Source organism: Rhinopithecus roxellana, chromosome 15, assembly GCF_007565055.1.
Source record: "Rhinopithecus roxellana isolate Shanxi Qingling chromosome 15, ASM756505v1, whole genome shotgun sequence".
Taxonomy (NCBI): domain Eukaryota; kingdom Metazoa; phylum Chordata; class Mammalia; order Primates; family Cercopithecidae; genus Rhinopithecus; species Rhinopithecus roxellana.
In genome coordinates, this window is record NC_044563.1 from 79,502,868 (window position 1) to 79,521,625 (window position 18,758).

General features: G+C 42.2%; 1 protein-coding gene across 2 annotated transcripts in view; it reads left to right on the top strand.

Annotated features, from left to right (window-relative positions):
• The window catches only part of CBL (Cbl proto-oncogene), a 95,794-nt gene that overhangs the window by 21,315 nt on the left and 55,721 nt on the right, over nucleotides 1-18,758 (top strand). Inside the window, exon 2 of one of the 2 annotated variants that reach the window (XM_030918075.1) lies at nucleotides 102-349. In XM_030918075.1, coding sequence (XP_030773935.1) covers nucleotides 102-349 — 248 coding nt within the window. Of the gene's footprint in view, nucleotides 1-101; nucleotides 384-18,758 lie in introns of those variants that run through there. The other variant, XM_030918076.1, reaches the window with a different exon arrangement.

The window sequence follows — 18,758 nt, forward strand, 5'->3', positions numbered from 1 at the left end:
CATATTTTGCAAAAAAGCACATATATCATCACTTTCTTAAACTTAAGGGAGCTGTCCTTAAAATTCTCCAAGTAATAGCCCTTCTTTTTCATTTGTTGCAGGTGGTGCGTTTGTGTCAGAACCCAAAGCTGGCGCTAAAGAATAGCCCACCTTATATCTTAGACCTGCTGCCAGATACCTACCAGCATCTCCGTACTATCTTGTCAAGATATGAGGGGAAGATGGAGACACTTGGAGAAAATGAGTATTTTAGGGTATTCATGGAGAATTTGATGAAGAAAACTAAGCAAACCATAAGCCTCTTCAAGGAGGGAAAAGAAAGAATGTATGAGGAGAATTCTCAGCCTAGGTAATGGAGAAATACTACACAAATAATAATGCAGGTCTGTGACTGCCTGAATGGGTAACACGTAGAAGTAGTTGAGTTGGTTTTAATTTTATGTTAGTAGGAATGGAAAGTTGACATTTGATTTAAAGGTATAGTTTATATAAAAGGTTGCCATGTAGGACATTGTAGTATCCCTAACTCTGATTTATTTGCTTACCTCTGAAAAATCATTTACTGATAGTAATGAAAATGAATTGGAGGCAGTAGGTCCTTTGGAGAACCTGAAGATCGTGAAAGTTTGTGAGTAGATGGGAGTTTGGAAGAAAGAAGATTGGAGTTAAGTGGAGTTTGGGGGTAAATAAGAGGCCGATCTTGCCCAAAGCTGTAGCATATTAGGTAAATTTATGTGTGGGATAATAGGGGAAAAAGCCACTAGTTTAACTTTTTAAAACATGAAGCTATGTGAAATGACATTTTCTTTACAGGTAAAAGTAACTTTTCAAATAAAATAGGTAGAGGTGAATGCAGTTAATTCAATAAATATTTGAAGGGTCACTATGTATTCTTTTGTATTAATTTTATTATTATCATTATTATTATTTTTTTGAGACAGAGTCTGGCTCTGTTGCCCGGGCTGGAGTGCAATGGCGCGATCTCGGCTTCTAGGTTCAAGTGATCTCCTGTCTCAGCCTTCTGACTAGCTGGGATTATAGATGTGCACCACTATGCCTGGCTAATTTTTATATTTTTAGTAGAGATGGGGTTTCACCATGTTGGCCAGGCTGGTCTCCAACTCCTGACCTCAGGTGATCTGCCCGCCTTGGCCTCACAAAGTGCTGGGATTACAGGTGTGAGCCATTGCGCCTGGCCCTCTTTTGTATTTATTAAATACCAGAAACTATAGGCTATCCTGCAGGTTGTTAGCTTGGCTGTCATAAATTACATACTGGGAGAGAAATAAGTTAACTGTATGTGTGAATGTAATTGTGTTTGATTTTGTTCAATTGGAACTAAATATTAACTCATCTAGAATGAGTAATAAAATAATTCCACTAGAATTTTTTAGTGAGTAAGTTACTATCGAGGAGTGACTTGAATTAGAAGGAACAGTATTTCTGAAGACATCTGGTTACCATGCATGACTTTAGCGGTAACATACTAAATGGTGTCCTTGTTGTCTACTTTCCTTTGGGCCTGTTGGCCTAGATTCTGGCAATCCTAGCTCTCAGTTAAAATTTTATGCACATGATTATCCATATTACCATTATTGCAACAAATTACTCAGGTGTAGTCTGAATAATGGACTCTAAATGTCCATCTTTTCTTTCTTTTTTTTTTTGTTTGTTTGTTTGAGTCTTGCTTTTGTCACCCAAGCTGGAGTGCAGTGGCGCGATCTTGGCTCACTGCAACCTCCACCTCTTAGGTTCAAGCGATTCTCCTGTCTCAGCCTCCCGAGTAGCTGGGATTACAAGCATGCACCACTGTGCCCGGCTAATTTTTGTATTTTTAGTAGAGACGGAGTTTTGCCATGTTGGCCAAGCTGGTCTTGAACTCCTGCCCTCAGGGGATCTGCCTGCCTCAGCCTCCCTAAGTGTTGGGATTGCAGGTGAGAGCCACTTCTGCTGGCCTGTCCATCTTTTCTTAAAAAGATTCTGATGAGTGAATTCAATCCATAAGAACCTTTGTTCTAGTTTATCTGGAAGTGAACTTTATTCCTTTTAAATATTCAAATTTCGTAACTTGTTAAAACCGCGACTGTATGGACCTTTTAGCTAGCTAGTGATTTTGTATTGCTGAGTTTCTAAAAAATAATTTTAATTCATTAGGTACCAAAACTTAAAAATTTTATTTACCATGTACTGTGAACTAGGTTCTGGTTCTAGAAGGTGAAAAGGAAAGTTAAGCATTTAAATTTGAGGTGATATGACAAATGCATTAATAGAGATATGTACAAAATGCTGTTGGGAGACAGGCACAGTGACATGCATCTGTAGTTCTAGCTACTCAGAAGACTGAGGTGGGAGGATTCCTTCGGCACAGGACATTGAGACCAGCCTGGGCAACACAGCGAGACCTCTACTTAAAATAAATGAAACATTTTTAAAAAGTACTGTGTGAATACAGTTTTGTCCAGTGGCACCAGAGAAGGTGGCTTAAAGGACTTGTAATTTGAATTAGAGTTTGAAGGATAAGTAGGAATTTTCTAGGCAGAGAAGAAAAGTTTTAACACAGTGGCATGAAAATGGAGGCGCTGGTATGTTTAAAATAAATAAAAGTCTGGTTTGGTTAGAATTGTGGGAGATAGATATGCTGGAAATACAGGTTGAAGTCAGATTATGAAGGGCTGTTTTTTGACTGCTAGACTTTCTCCTATAGATGGTAATTTTTGACTTCTGGACTTTCTCCTATAGATGATAGGCTGTCATAGAACAGGTTTATTTTAAAGAGCATTTCTTTTTTCTTATTTATTTATTTATTTATTTATTTTTTCAAGACAGAGTCTTGCTCTGTTGCCCAGGCTGGAGTGCAGTGGTGCGATCTCGGCTCACTGCAAGCTCCGCCTCCCAGGTTCACGCCATTCTCCTGCCTCAGCCTCCCAAGTAGCTGGGATTACAGGCGCCTGCCACCACGCCCGGCTAATTTTTTGTATTTTTAGTAGAGACGGGGTTTCACAGTGTTAGCCAGGATGGTCTTGATCTCCTGACCTCGTGATCCGCCCGCCTCGGCCTCCCAAAGTGCTGGGATTACAGGTGTGAGCCACCGCGCCCAGCGTCTTTTTTTTTTTTTTTTTTTTTATTGAAACGGAGTCTCACTCTGTTGCCTAGGCTGGAGTGCAATGGCGCAATATTGGCTCACTGCAAACTCTGCCTCCCTCATTCAAACAATTATCTTGCCTCAGACTCCCAAATAGCTGGGATTACAGGTGTGTGCATCACGCTGGGCTAATTTTTTTGTATTTTTAGTAGTGACAGGGTTTCAACCACTAGGTGGTTGGTCTCAAACCACCTAGCCTCATATGCTAGGCTGGTCTCAAACCCCTGGCCCCAAGTGGTCCGCCCGCCCTGGCCTCTATTTTATATGTATTCTTACAATAAAGTGTGGTAGAGAAAAGAAAATGTTATTAAAATCATAAGGAAAATAAAACATTTATTATTCAGTAAATGGAAGTGGATCCTCATAAAGGTCTTCATCCTCATTGTCTTCATGTTGAATAGGCTGAGGAGGAGGAATAGGAAGAGGAGGGGTTGGCTGCTGTCTCCGTACTGATAATTCCAGTACTGGTATTTCTGTGGTAGAGGCAGAATAGGTGGAGGAGGAGGAAGGGGAGGCAGGACAGGCAGGCACATTTGGTGTTACTTAAATTGAAAAAAAATCTGTGTATAAGTGGACCCACACAGTTAAACCCATGTTGTTAAGGCTCAACTGTATCTAATTTGCCCTTACCAAATGACTTCAGTAAGTGTTGACAAGTTCTTTTGCCTCTTTTTAAACCTCACTGTCAGTGTGCCTATCTGTATCAATTTAATTCCCCCTAACATGAGGTTTTTAATATTTTATGGACTTTGAACCCAGATTTGTACAAATTATATGTAAAATGAGAGTAAACAGATTTTAGGTGAGGATCAAGGAGTTCATTTTTTCAATCAGCTTTCTCAGGTTGAAAGAGTTTTTGTAAATAGGGAAAAATATATAGGCTTTTTTGTGATCTTTGTGATCTTTTTGGTTACTTAGAGGTTTTTTTTTTTCTATTCAATTTTTAAATTGAGATATAATTCACATACCATAAAATTCACCCTTTTAAAGTGTACAATTTAGTGGTTTTTAGTGTATTCACAAAGTCAGGCAACCATCATCCCTCTGTAATTCCGGAACATTTTCATCCCCCACAGGAAACCCCACTCCTATTAGCAGTCATTCTTTTTTCCTCTCTCCGGATCTCCCCCAGCCCTTGGTAATCACTAATACCTGCTTTCTGTCTATGTGGATTTGCCTGCTCTGGACATTTCGTGTAAGTGGAATCACATTAATGGTGGCCTTTTGTGGGTTTTTTTGTGTCTTCTTTCCCTTAGAATGCTTTTACAATTCATCCATATTGTGGCATGTATCAGTACCTCCTTCCTTTTTATGGCTAAATCATATTTCTTTTTTTTTTTTGAGACAGAGTCTCGCTCTGTCACCCAGGCTGGAGTGCAGTGGCCGGATCTCAGCTCACTGCAAGCTCCGCCTCCCGGGTTCACGCCATTCTCCTGCCTCAGCCTCCCGAGTAGCTGGGACTACAGGCGCCTGCCACCTTGCCCGGCTAGTTTTTTTGTATTTTTTTAGTAGAGACAGGGTTTCACCATGTTAGGCAGGATGGTCTTGATCTCCTGACCTCGTGATCCGCCCATCTCGGCCTCCCAAAGTGCTGGGATTACAGGCTTGAGCCACCACGCCTGGCCAATCATATTTCAATGTATGGATATACCATATCTTGTTTATGATATTTGTGTTGTTTCTACTTTTTGGCTATTAATAATGTTGCTATGAATGTTTATGTGCCAGTTTTTGTATGGCTATAGCCATATAAACATATACACATAAATGTTTTCACTTCTTTTGAGTATATATATATATATACATAGGAGTGGAATTGCTGAGTCATATGGTATTCCGTGTTCAACTTTTTGAGTAACCTCCAAACTGTTTTCACAGTAGGTGTAGCATTTTTCGTTCCCCTAGCGATGTACATGTGGGTTCTGATTTTTTGCTAACACTTGCTATTGACTTTTTATTATAGTCATTCTACTTGGGATAAAGTGGTATCTTGAGGTTTTGAAATGCATGTGAATACCTTTTCATATGCCTATTGGATGTTTGTATATAGTTGTCCCCCTTTATCCTCCGTTTCACCTTCCTTGGATTCAGTTACTTGCAGTCAACCATGGTCTGAAAATACTAAATGAAAAATTCCAGAAATAATTCATAAATTTTGAATTGCATGCCCTTCAGAGTAGTGTGATGAAATCTCACAACGTTCTACTCTATCCCAGCCGGGTTGCAGAGCATCGCTTTGTACAGCATTTCCACACTGTATACACTAGCACCTGTTAGTCATCTAGTAGCTATCTTAGTTATCAGATTGAGAAAACATAATATACATAGGGTTCAGTACTATCCTATTGCAGGAGATGAGCCACTGTGCCCAACCCCTAAATACAATGTTTTCTTATCAAAAAGAGCAGCAGGGGCTGGGCGTGATGGCTCACGCCTGTAATGACAGCACTTTGGGAAGCCAAGGTGGGCGGATCACCTGAGGTCAGGAGTTTGAGACCAGCCTGGCTGTTGTGGTGAAATCCAGTCTCTACTAAAAATACAAAAATTAGCCAGGTGTGCTGGCGGGTACCTGTAATTTCAGCTACTCTAGAGTCTGAGGCAGGAGAATCTCTTGAACCCAGGAGGCGGAGGATGCAGTGAGCCGAGATCGAGCCACTGTACTCCAGGCTGGGCGACAGAGCGAGAGTTCATCTCAAATAAACAAGAGCAGCAGGGATTTCGGTAGATTTTTTTTTTTTTTGAGATGAAGTTTTGCTCTTGTTGCCCAGGCCGGAGTGCAATGGTGCAATCTCGGCTCATAGCAACCTCCACTTCCTGGGTTCAAGCCATTCTCTTGCCTCAGCCTCCGGAGCAGCTGGGATTATAGGCATGCACCACCATGCCCAGCTAATTTTTTTTTTTGTATTTTTAGTAGAGACGGTGTTTCTCCATATTGGTCAGGCAGGTCTTGAACTCCAGACCTCAGGTGATCCACCCACCTCGACCTCCCAAAGTGCTGGGATTACAGGCGTGAGCCACCACACCTGGCCCTTTGGTAGATATTGTATTAGATCCATTGATCATTTTGGGGATTACTGCCGTCTTAACAATACTGTTTTCTACTACTTGAATACTGGGTATATTTCCACTTATATTTTTGTTCATTGTTGTTGTTGTTGTTTTAGACAGAGTCTCACTCTGTTGCGCAGGCTGGAGTACAGTGGCTCAATCTCAGCTCACTGCAACCTCCACCTCCCAAGCTCAGGTGATCCTCCCACCTCAGCCTCCCTAGTAGCTGGGACCACAGGTGCGCACCGTCGTGCCTGGCTAGTTTTTGTATTTTTTGATAGACATGAGGTTTCGTCATGTTGCCCATGCTGGTCTCAAACTTCTGGGCTCAAGCAGTCTGCGCGTCTCTGCATCACAAAGTGCTGGGATTACAGGCATGAGCCACTTTGCCTGGCCTTGCTTATATCTTCTTTAATACCTTCTTTAATTTATTTCAGTAATGTTTTGTAATTTTCAGTGTTCAAGTTTTTTGCCTTCTTAGTTAAGTTTATTCCTATTTTGTTTGTTTTGATGCTATTATAAATAGAATTGTTAATTTTAGGGTTCATATATAGAAACATAGTTGACTTCTGTGTATTGGTCTGGTACTTCGCAACTTTGCAGAACTTACTGACTCTAGTAGCTTTTTAGTAGGTTCCTTAGGCTTTCCTAGATACCAAATCATGTCACATGCAATTAGAGGTAGTTTTACTTCTTCCTTTTCTTTCTGGATGCATTTTATCTCTTTTTTCTTGCCTACTTATTCTTGGCTATGTTGAGTAGGAATCTCAGGAGTAGCCATCTTTGTCTTTCTGGTATTGAGGAGGAAAATGTTCAACCTTTCACCATTGAGTATATTAGCTGTGAGATTTTTATAAAGGCTTTTTATCAGGTTAAGGAAGTTTCCTTACTGTGTCTTGTTTTTCAGTTTTTTTTTTTTTTTTTGCTTGTTTTTTGTTTTATCATAAACAGGTGTTAGAGACCTTTTATGTTTCATTCATGGTTTTTCTTTTTTTTTGATAGATGAGGTTGTGGACAGGTAAGTGCTAGTTAAATATAGTACCTAGAATCTTGAAAAGAAAACAGTTTGAGTAAGCCAAAGTAGAAACTTGTTGACTCATAAAATTCTAGAAAAAATTAGTATCTTAAATTGCACTAAAGAGGCTGGGCATGGTGGCCTACGCCTGTAATGCCAGCACTGTGGGAGGCTGAGGTGGGCAGATCACTTGAGGTCAGGAGTTGGAGAGCAGCCTGGCCAACATAGTGAAACCCCATATCTACTAAAAAATACAAAAAAATTGGCTGGACATGGTGTAACATACCTGTAATCCCAGCTTCTTGGGAGGCTAAAGCACGAGAATCGCTTGAACTTGGGAGGTGGAGGTTTGCAGTGAGCTGAGATCACGCCACTGCACTCCACCCTGGGTGACAGGGCGAGACTGTTAACCAATGAAAAAAAGAAAAGTTGTGCTAAAGGCAAGAATGCAGGTAAGCTTCAGGAACACCTGAAGCCAGGATTGAAATGTTGCCAGGACTCCCTCTGTTCTCTTTGATTCTTCTGGTATTGCTTCCGTACTCAGTGCAGATAGATTAATGTGTAAATTGCAGAAAAGTTTGGTCTCTGTAACACCCAAGTTTTATATCTTAAGAGTTTCTGCTGTAGCAGAAGATCTGATTCTTAGTTCCAGTTTTCACTTTGTCTTGGTACAGAGCATTTGATTGTCCCTGGACCAATCTCTGGAAGGAGAAGTTAAGTACTGGGATTATTAGTACAGCACAGGCCAGGTGCAGACCTTTAGACTAATTGACTGTGAGTTGGGAGACATGTGTTCCTTCATAGCCATGTGCTATGAAGTTTTTTGGGTGAGTTTGTTCCTAGTTTTTTGGGTGTTGAGGAGCCAATCTCTTAAATATTCTCTATAAGAGTGTACATAATTGGCTGGGCGCAGTGGCTCATGCCTGTAATGCCAGCATTTTGGGAGGCCAAGGCGAGTGGATCACCTGAGGTCAGGAGTTCAAGACCAGCCTGGCCAACATGGTGAAACCTGGTCTCTACTAAAAATACAAAAACTAGCCAGGTGTAGTAGCGGGCACCTGTAATCCCGGCTACTCAGGAGTCTGAGGCAGGAGAATCACTTGATCCTGGGAGTTGGAGGTTGCAGAACCGAGATTGTGCCACTGCACTCCAGCCTGGGTGACAGAGTGAGACTCCATCTCAAAAAAAAAAAAAAAAAGGCCGGGCGCGGTGGCTCAAGCCTGTAATCCCAGCACTTTGGGAGGCCGAGACGGGCGGATCACGAGGTCAGGAGATCGAGACCATCCCGGCTAACACGGTGAAACCCCGTCTCTACTAAAAAAAATACAAAAAAACTAGCCGGGCGAGGTGGCGGGCGCCTGTAGTCCCAGCTATTCGGGAGGCTGAGGCAGGAGAATGGCGTAAACCCGGGAGGCAGAGCTTGCAGTGAGCTGAGATCCGGCCACTGCACTCCAGCCTGGGAGACAGAGCGAGACTCCGTCTCAAAAAAAAAAAAAAAAAAAAAAAGTGTACATAATTGTGTCATTATTATATAGTACAGTTGCTTCATGATTTTATTTTAGTTATTAGCTGATTTAAGTTCTCCAGAGATAAATTTGCCCTCATTTTTCTTAGACTTTATAAAAAATGAATTAAGTAAAACCATAAGCCTCTGTTTTGCCTTTGATCTTTCTGGGTTTTGCACCTGTTTTCATTTGTGTACAGGAAGTTACAGTAGAAGCTGAATGGGATTATACAGTGCAGTTAATTTTAAAAACTGGCTTGTATTCGGCCGGGCGTGGTGGCTCAAGCCTGTAATCCCAGCACTTTGGGAGGCCGAGACGGGCGGATCATGAGGTCAGGAGATTGAGACCATCCTGGCTAACAGGGTGAAACCCCATCTCTACTAAAAACTACAAAAAAAAACTAGCCGGGTGAGGGGGTGGCGCCTGTAGTCCCAGCTACCTGGGAGGCTGAGGCAGGAGAATGGCGTGAACCCAGGAGGCGGAGCTTGCAGTGAGCTGAGATCCGGCCACAGCACTCCAGCCTGGGTGATAGAGCAAGACTCCGTCTCAAAAAAAAAAAAAGGCCGGGCGCGGTGGCTCAAGCCTGTAATCCCAGCACTTTGGGAGGCCGAGACGGGCGGATCGCGATGTCAGGAGATCGAGACCATCCTGGCTAACACGGTGAAACCCCGTCTCTACTAAAAAAATACAAAAAACTAGCCCGGTGAGGTGGCAGGCGCCTGTAGTCCCAGCTACTTGGGAGGCTGAGGCAGGAGAATGGCGGGAACCCGGGAGGTGGAGCTTGCAGTGAGCTGAGATCCGGCCACTGCAGTCCAGCCTGGGCGACAGAGCGAGACTCCGTCTCAAAAAAAAAAAAAAAAAAAAAAAAAAAAAAAAAAAAAAAAAACCTGGCTTGTATTCATTGTGCAAGTAGTATTAAGCTTTTCTAGTGTAATTCTGCCTTCTTAGAGGTAGGTAAAAGAAAAAAAAATTAGTATTGAGTATTTTGTCTATGGTAGGCACTGCTCCTAAATAGTACGTAATGTCTTCTTTTCATGAAGCTTACAAGCTTATATTATCTCTTTTTCCATTAGTTTCCAAAGCATAACCTTCATATTATCATTCAGTGGAACAGTATTTAACAAACTAGACAAAAGTGTTTGTGCAGCTATGATCTTTTCCTAGCACCCTGAAAATAGGTTTCAATAAGTGTGCCAAATTCTTCTGGTAGGTAATGGCAGCTTAGATCTTTGTGTTCAGGAATTTGGGCTTGGTGGGGAGAGATTTTCGCTTAGGTTAAAAATGTCCTTGCATTTAGGAAAGGGACAACAACATGGGTCCTGAAAGAGATTTTCAGTCCATGAGAGAGACAATGATGGCTTGGACTGAAGTGGTGGGTGTAAAGATGGAAAGAAGTGGGCAGAATTTGATGTATTTTAAAGCTAACATGCCAGGGCTTGCTAATGGATTGGATAGATTTCTAGTTTGAGCAGCTGAATAGATAGTGCAATGGGAAGCCACTGAACTTTTAAGCTGGTGAAGGATGTGGTCCTCTTATCTTTACAGTGATAGTATTGGCTGCCCTCTGGAAAATAGGTAAGGTCTTGTGGCAATGATGGAAATAGATGGGTAGATTACTAGGTTATTACTCTATGCCAGGTTAAATTAGACTAGGGATGAGGAATTTAGAGTGAAGAGAAGTGGGCAAATAAGAAATAGATTGGGGCTAGGCATGGTGTAATTCCTGTAATTCCAGTGATTTGGGAGACTAAGAAAGGAGGATCACTTGAGGCCGAGAGTTTAAGACCAGCCTGAAGCTGGGCTCGGTGGCTCACGATTGTAATCCCAGCACTTTGGGAGGCCAACGCAGTGGATCACCTGAGATCAGGAGTTCGAGACCAGCCTGAACATGATGAAACGCCCTCTCTACAAAATCAGCCGGGTGTGGTGGCGGGTACCTGTAGTCCCAGCCATTCAGGAGGCTGAGTCGCTTGAACCCAGGAGGCGGAGGTTTCAGTGAGCCAAGATGGTGCCACTGCACTCCAACCTGGGTGACAGAGTGAGATCTCCATCTCAAAAAAAAAAAAGAAAAGAAAAAGACCAGCATGGCAACATAGAGAGACCCTGTCTCTACAAAAAGTTTAAAGAAAAATTAGCTCGGTGTGGTGGCGCGCATGCTTGAAGTCCCAGCTACTCAGGAGGCAGCTGAGGTGGGGAGGATCGTTTGAGCCACTGCACTATAGCCTTGGTGACTGAGTAAGGCCCTGACTCTTTTAAAAAAGAAAAAAAAAAAACAGTTTGCTAGGCATAAAATAATTGTTTCTTTTGGCTTGCGAAAGTGGCAAAAATGGCAAATCTATTTGTTTTTCCTTTTTTTAAAAAAAAGTTGTCTCACAAATCTATTTATAATGAATATTCCAAAAGAGGATGCAGAGACATGAGTACTGCCATACCAGGTTGCATTAGGGGTGAAATTGGTTTAATCTTTCTGGTGTGGTGGTTTTATCAAAAGATTTAGAATTTTCCCAGCCAGGCACGGTGGCTCATGCCTGTAATCCCAGCACTTTGGGAGGCCGAGGCGGGCAGATTACCTGAGGTCAGGAGTTCGAGACCAGTCTGGCCAACGCAGTGAAGCCTCGTCTCTACTAAAAATACAAAAAGTTGCTGTGTGTGTGGTACACGCCTGTAATCCCAGCTACTTGGGAAGCTGAGGCAGCAGAATCGCTGGAATCCAGGAGGTGGAAGTTGCAGTGAGCCGAGATCACACCACTGCACTCCAGCCTGGACGACAGAGCGAGACTCCATCTCAAAAAGAAAAAAAGACTTAGAATTTTGCTTAATAAGTTCACTGGCAGGATTTTTATTTATTTAAAAAGAGAGATTGGGCCGGGCGCGGTGGCTCAAGCCTGTAATCCCAGCACTTTGGGAGGCCGAGACGGGCGGATCACGAGGTCAGGAGATCGAGACCATCCTGGCTAACACTGTGAAACCCTGTCTCTACTAAAAAATACAAAAAACTAGCCGGGCTAGGTGGCGGGCGCCTGTAGTCCCAGCTACTCGGGAGGCTGAGGCAGGAGAATGGTGTAAACCCGGGAGGCGGAGCTTGCAGTGAGCTGAGATCCGGCCACTGCACTCCAGTCCAGGCGACAGAGCGAGACTCCGTCTCAAAAAAAGAAAAAAAGAGAGAGAGAGATTGGTCTCACCGTGTTTTCCAGGCTGGTCTCAAGTGATATGCCCACTTTACCCTCCCAAAGTGCTGGGATTATAGACATGAGCCACTGCGCCCAGCCTACTGTTAGGAATTTATCAAAGAGAATTGATCAAGGATGTGAGACCCCATCTCAAAAAACACAAAATTTTTTTTTTTTTTTTTTTTTTTGCTGATGAAGAGTAATGGTATGACAAACAATATATTACAGAAATGGGCTATAGAATTATATGTTTAATAATATCTCATTTTTGTAGAAAGTATTTTAAAATACAAAAACAACATCTAGAAAGAATAATACCAAAATACCAACAGTAGGTATTAGAATTAGAGGTGGTTTAAATTTTCTACAATGAATATGCATGCAATTGATCAAAAAAACTTTTTTGTTTTTAGGCGGGGTCTCCTGTCACCCAGGCAGGAATGCAGAGGTGTGATCACAGCTCATTGCAGCCTCAGGCTCCCAGGTTCAAGCAATTCTCTTGCCTTAGCCTCCTGAGTAGCTGTAACTACAGGCATGTATCACCATGCCTGGCTCGTTTTTAAATTTTTTGTGGACATTGGATCTCACTGTGTTGCCCAGGCTGGTCTCAGACTCCTGTGCTCAAGTGATCCTTTTGCCTTGGCCTCCCAAAGTGTTGAGATTGCAGGTATGAGCCACTACTCCTGACTTCAGATTCTTTTTAAAATAAGAAAAAAATATGGTAACTTCTTAGGTTCACAAGAATAGTTCTGAAAATTTTCCCTTTTATTATAGTAATATGATCACTAGATTATGGTGAAGCTCAGTGAACCTAGCTAGAGAGAGTGCAAAGTTCCTGGCTAGAAAGACTGGAAAACTTGGTTAGAATGAACAAGGTGAAGTTTATGAAGGTGAAAAGTCACATTTAGTTCTCAGCATCATCCTGTACAAGGTAATAATGCTTGTAGAGCGATAGATCATAAATTACTATGGTTTGTTTAATTATGAAAACCTGATGATCAGATCATCTGTTTTCTTAGAAATTGTAATGTAGTGGTAGGTTATAGATTAGTGCTTCAAGCATGGTTTGCTTTTTGTTTTTAATTAATTAATTATTATTTTTTTTTGAGATAAGGTCTCACTCTGCTGTGCAGGCTGGAGTGCAGTGGCGCAATCTTGGCTCACCGCAGCCTCAACTTCCAGGGCTCATGTGATTCTCCTACTTCAGCCTCCTGAGTAGCTGAAACAGGTGCATGCTACCATGCCTGGCTGATTTTTTGTTTTGAGACGGAGTCTCACTCTGTCGCCCAGGCTAGAGTGCAGTGGCGTGATCTCGGCTTACTGCAAGCTCCGCCTCCCAGGTTCTCACCATTCTCCTGCCTTAGCCTCCCGAGTAGCTGAATTTTTGTTTTGTATTTTTTTTTTTTTTTTGTAGAGACGGGATTTTGCCATATTGCCTAGGCTGGTCTTGAACTCCTGAGTTCAAGCAATCCACCCCACCTTACCTTCCCATAGTGCTGGAATTATAAGTGTGAGCCAGCATGCCTGGCCTGTTTATTTTTATGAGATAGGGTCTTGCTCTGTCACACAAGACTGGAGTCCAGTGACACAGTCATAGCTTACTGCAGCCTCTTCCAGGATCATCAGTCTACTCGCTTCAGCCTCCCAAGTGGGTGGGACTACAGGCACACACCACCATGCCTGGGTAGTTTTTTAATCTTTTGTAGAGATGGGGTCTCACTTTGTTCCCCAGGCTGGTCTCCAACGCCTGGCCTCAAGTGATTCTCCCACCTTGGCCTCCCAAACCAAAGTGCTGGGATTACAGGTGAGAGTCACCTTGCCTGACTAGTTGTGTGTGTTTTTTTATTTTTTGAGATGGAGTCTCTCTCTGTCGCCCAGGCTGGAGTGCAGTGGCGCGATCTCGGCTAACTGCAACCTCCGCCTCCCGGGCTCACGCCATTCTCCTGCCTCAGCCTCCCAAGCAGCTGGGACTACAGGCGCTGCCACCACGCCCGGCTAATTTTTTTTTTTTTTTTTTTTTTTTTTTGTATTTTTAGTAGAGACGGGGTTTCACCGAGTTCACCAGGATGGTCTCTATCTCCTGACCTCATGATCCGCCTGCCTCGGCCTCCCAAAGTGCTGGGATTACAGGCGTGAGCCACCAGTTTTTTTTTTTTTTTTTTAAACCAGATATCTACCTACTTGTCTAGGGCATTTTTTATTAATGCAGTTTTTCTCTCAGCCTTTTGGTTTGGGGACCCCCTTACCTTCTAAAAAATCTTTGAGGACCTCAAAGAGCTTTTGTATATGTGGGTCATATCGATCAATATTTATCATATTTGATATTAAAACCGAGAGATTTAAAAATATTTAGGTTTTTAACATTTAAACACTTAACAATAATAAACCTATTACCTGTTAACATAAAAAGTTTTAATGGGCTAGGCACAGTGGCTCATGTCTATAATCCCAGCACTTTGGGAGGCCGAGACGGGTGGATCACCTGAAGTCAGGAGTTCAAGACCAGCCTGACCAACATGGTGAAATCCCATCTCTACTAAAAATACAAAAATTCCCTGGGCATGGTCGTGGGTACCTGTAATCTCAGCTACTCAGGAGGCTGAGGCAGGAGAATCACTTGAACCTGGGAGGTGGAGGTTGCAGTGAGCTGAGATTGTGCCATTGCACTCTATCCTGGGTGCCAAGAGCAAAACTCCCTCTCAAAAAACAAACAAGAAAAGAAATAGAGATAAGGTCTCGCTCAGCCTTCTTTGTGACTGGGACTATAGGCCTGTGCCACCATGCCTGGCTACTTTTTAAATTTTTTTGTATAGATGGGATCTCACTTTGTTGCCCAGGCTGGAATTTCTTTTGGTATAAATTAACCAGTCTTTGGTATTTTGTTAATAGCCGCCCAAACAAACTAAGACAGATGCTTTCTTCTATGTTTTTTGCAAATCTTTTTTTTTTTTTTTTTTTTTTTGAGACGGAGTCCCACTTTGTCACCAGGCTGGAGTGCAGGGGCACGATCTTGACTCACTGCAACCTCCGCCTCCTGGGTTCAAGCAGTTCTCCTGCCTCAGCCTCCCAAGTAGCTGGAACTACAGGCGTGCACCACCATGCCCAGCTAATTTTTGTACTTTTAGTAGAGACAGAGTTTCACCATGTTGGCCAGGATGGTCTCGATCTCTTGACCTTGTGATCTGCCTGCCTCAGCCTCCCAAAGTGCTGGGATTAGCGCGAACCACTGTGCCCGGCCTTGCAAATCTTTTTTTTTTTTGTTTTTTGTTTTTTTTGAGACGGAGTCTTGCTCTGTCGCCCAGGTGGGAGTGCAGTGGCCGGATCTCAGCTCACTGCAAGCTCCGCCCTCCGGGTTTACGCCATTCTCCTGCCTCAGCCTCCCAAGTAGCTGAGACTACAAGCGCCCGCCACCTTGCCGGCTAGTTTTTTGTATTTTTTAGTAGAGACGGGGTTTCACCTTGTTAGCCAGGATGGTCTCGATCTCCTGACCTCGTGATCCGCCCGTCTCGGCCTCCCAAAGTGCTGGGATTACAGGCTTGAGCCACCGCACCCAGCCACAAATCTTTTTAATACATAAAGAGAATACAGCCAGAGTTTCATATCTGCTGCATTCAGTGTGTTACAGTGTGATCTTTAGGTTGAAGTTTATGAAGAAAATTCAGGCTGGGCGCAGTGGCTCACCCCTTTAATCACAGCACTTTGGGAGGTTGAGGCGGGCGGATCACAAGGTCAGGAGATCGAGACCATCCTGGCTAACACGGTGAAACCCCGTCTCTACTAAAAATACAAAAACAAAATTGGCCAGGTGTGGTGGTGGGCGCCTGTAGTCCCAGCTACTCAGGAGGCTGAGGCAGGAGAATGGCGTGAGCCCGCGAGGCAGAGCTTGCAGTGAGCCGAGATTGCGCCATTGCACTCCAGCCTGGGCGACAGAGTGAGACTCTGTCTCAAAAAAAAAAAGAAAGAAAGAAAATTCAGCTACCCATAAATATGTAGTTGGAAAGGGGGAGGTGTATCCATACTTTACCAAAACTGAACAAGTGTTAGTTTCTTTTTCCTTTTTTTTTGAGATGGAGTCTCGTTCTGTTGCCCAAGCTGGAGTGCAGTGGCACCATGTCAGCTCACTGCAGCCTCCACCTCCCGGGTTCGAGCGATTCTCCTGCCTCAGCCTCCCAAGTAGCTGGGACTACAGACGTGTGCCACCACACCTGGCTAATTTTTGTATTTTTAGAAGAGACAGGATTTCACCATGTTGGCCAGGCTGGTCTCGAACTCCTGACCTCAAGTGATCCGCCTGCCTCGGCCTCCCAAATGTTTGGGATTACATGTGTGAGTCACCGCGCCCAGGCGAGTATTAGTTTCTTAAAAGGTTAGTTGGCAGTGTGCAACTGCTTCAATTAACATTTTGTACTTTTAAGATTCATGCTATTTTGTAATTGGAATGATTCTTTTACTCGTGCATGATTTCGTAACATACATTGGTCACTTGGAAAATATTGATTCACTAGGTTGTAGAGATTTTTCCATATATTGATACATCATATCATATCAAAACATTAAATTCATTGATTAAATCTCAGAAAAAGTTTGGTTTTGGGAAGCTGTTGCTTATAGTTGTGGATAGAAGTTTGAAAAACGAAATTTTGCTTAAAAGCTTGAGTTTCGTTATTGACAATGAAAACTGCCAGTTTGTCATCAAGTGACAGGGCACTTCATTTTGGAGAAACACTGCCAGTTATGCAAGTCTGAGTAGCCATAGTCTATTCGTCATTCTTTCAAGTAAAAATGATATTCTGTACCGTACATGAAAACACAGCTAATACTTGATGGTAAAAGACTAAAAGCTTTCCTTTTGACATCGTGAAGCAGACAAGATAGCCTTCTTTTGCCACATCTCATCAATGTGGTACTAGAAGTTCCAGCCAGAGCAATTAGGCAAGAAAAAGAAGCCTAATTGCTCTGGCTGCAACTTCTAAGAAAAGATAGGAAAAAGAGCCATTTCTATTTGCATGTGACATAATTCTGTATGTAGAAAATTCTAAAGAATCCACTAAGAAAACACTAAAGCCGATAAATGAGTTCTGCAAAGTTGCAGGACACAAGATGAGTATACAGAAATCAATTGCCAGGCGTGATGGCTCGCGCCTGTAATACCAGCACTTTGAGAGGCCTAGGCAGACGGATCACTTGAGGTCAGGAGTTCAAGACTAGCCTGGCCAACATGGTGAAACCTTGTCTCTACTAAAAATACCAAAATTAGCTGGGTGTGGTTACGGGTGCCTGTAATCCCAGCTATTTGGGAGGCTGAGGTAGGAGAATTGCTTGAAACTCGGCAGGCAGGGGTTGCAGTGAATCGAGATCATACCACTGCACTTCAACTTGGGTGACAGAGCAAGAGTCCATCTCAAAAAAAAAATTATAGTTTTATACATAAGGAATGAGCAATCCAAAAATAAAATTAAGAAAATTCCATTTGCAGTAGTATCAAAAATAATAAAATACTTAGGAATAAAATTAAGGAGGCAAAAGACTTGTACACTGGAAACTACAAAATGTTGCTGAAAGAAACTGAAGAAGACCTACATAAATGGAGAGACATTCTGTGTTCATGGATTATAACTTAGAATTGTTAAGGTTGCAATATTCCCCAAATTGATATACAATCATTGCAATACCTATCAAAATTCCAGTAGCACTTTTTTCAGAAGTTGACTAATGGATTCTAAAAGTCATAAAAAATCTCAGTGGACCTCAAATAGCCAAAACAATCTTGAACAAGAATAAAGTTGGAAGACGCGTACTTCTGATTTCAAAGCTTTACTGCAAAGCTACAATAATCAAAACATTGTGGTACTGGTATAAGGATAGACATACAGACCAGTAGACTAGAATTGAGAGCCCAGAAATAAACCCTCACACATATGGTCAATCGATACTTTTTTGACAAGGTTCTCGATGGAGAAAAGACAGTCTTTTCAACAAATGGTGCCAGGAAAACTAAATTATCATATTCAAAAGAATGAAGTTGGACCCTTTTCATATGTTTCATGTAAAAATCCTGCAGAAGGATGAGCCAAAAAACCAAAAACAAAAACCCTCAAAATGTATCAAAGACCTAAATTTAAGAACTAAAATACAAAACTTGTAGAAAAAACATAAGTGAAAATCTTCATGAATCTTGGATTAGGCAATGATTTCTTAAGTGTGACACCAAAGGCATAAAGATAGATAAATTAGACTTCATGAAAATTAAGAACTTTGTTCATCAAAGGACATATTAAGGGAGTAAAAAGGCAGCACACACAATGGGTCAAAATATTTACAAGTTATATATTTGATAAGGGATCAACATCCAGAACATGTAAAGAACTGCAAAACAACAAAACATACCAATTCAAAAATGCTAAACAGTTTTGAATACATTTTTCTTCAGAGAAGATACACAGCTGGCCAATAAGCTCATGAAAGGATGCTCAACATCATTAAATCATTAGGGAAATGCAAATCAAAACCACAATGAGATATCACTTCACACCTACTAGATGCATATTATTTTAAAAATAAAACCCTCATGCATTGCTGACAGGAATATAAAATGGTACAGCCACTGTGGAAAACCGTTTGGCAGTTCTTTAAAAAGGTGAACATAGAATTACCATAGGATCTAGCAATTCTTCTAGGTACATACCCCAGAGAATTGAAAGCAAAGACTTGGACAGATATTTGTACACCCATGTTCGTAGCAGCAGTTTTCACAACAGCCAAAAAGTAGAAGCAGCTCAAGTGTTCAGCAGATGAGTGGGTGAACCAAATGTGTTATAGCCATATGGTGGAATATTATTCACTCATAAAAACTGAAATTTTTGGCCAGGCGCGGAGGT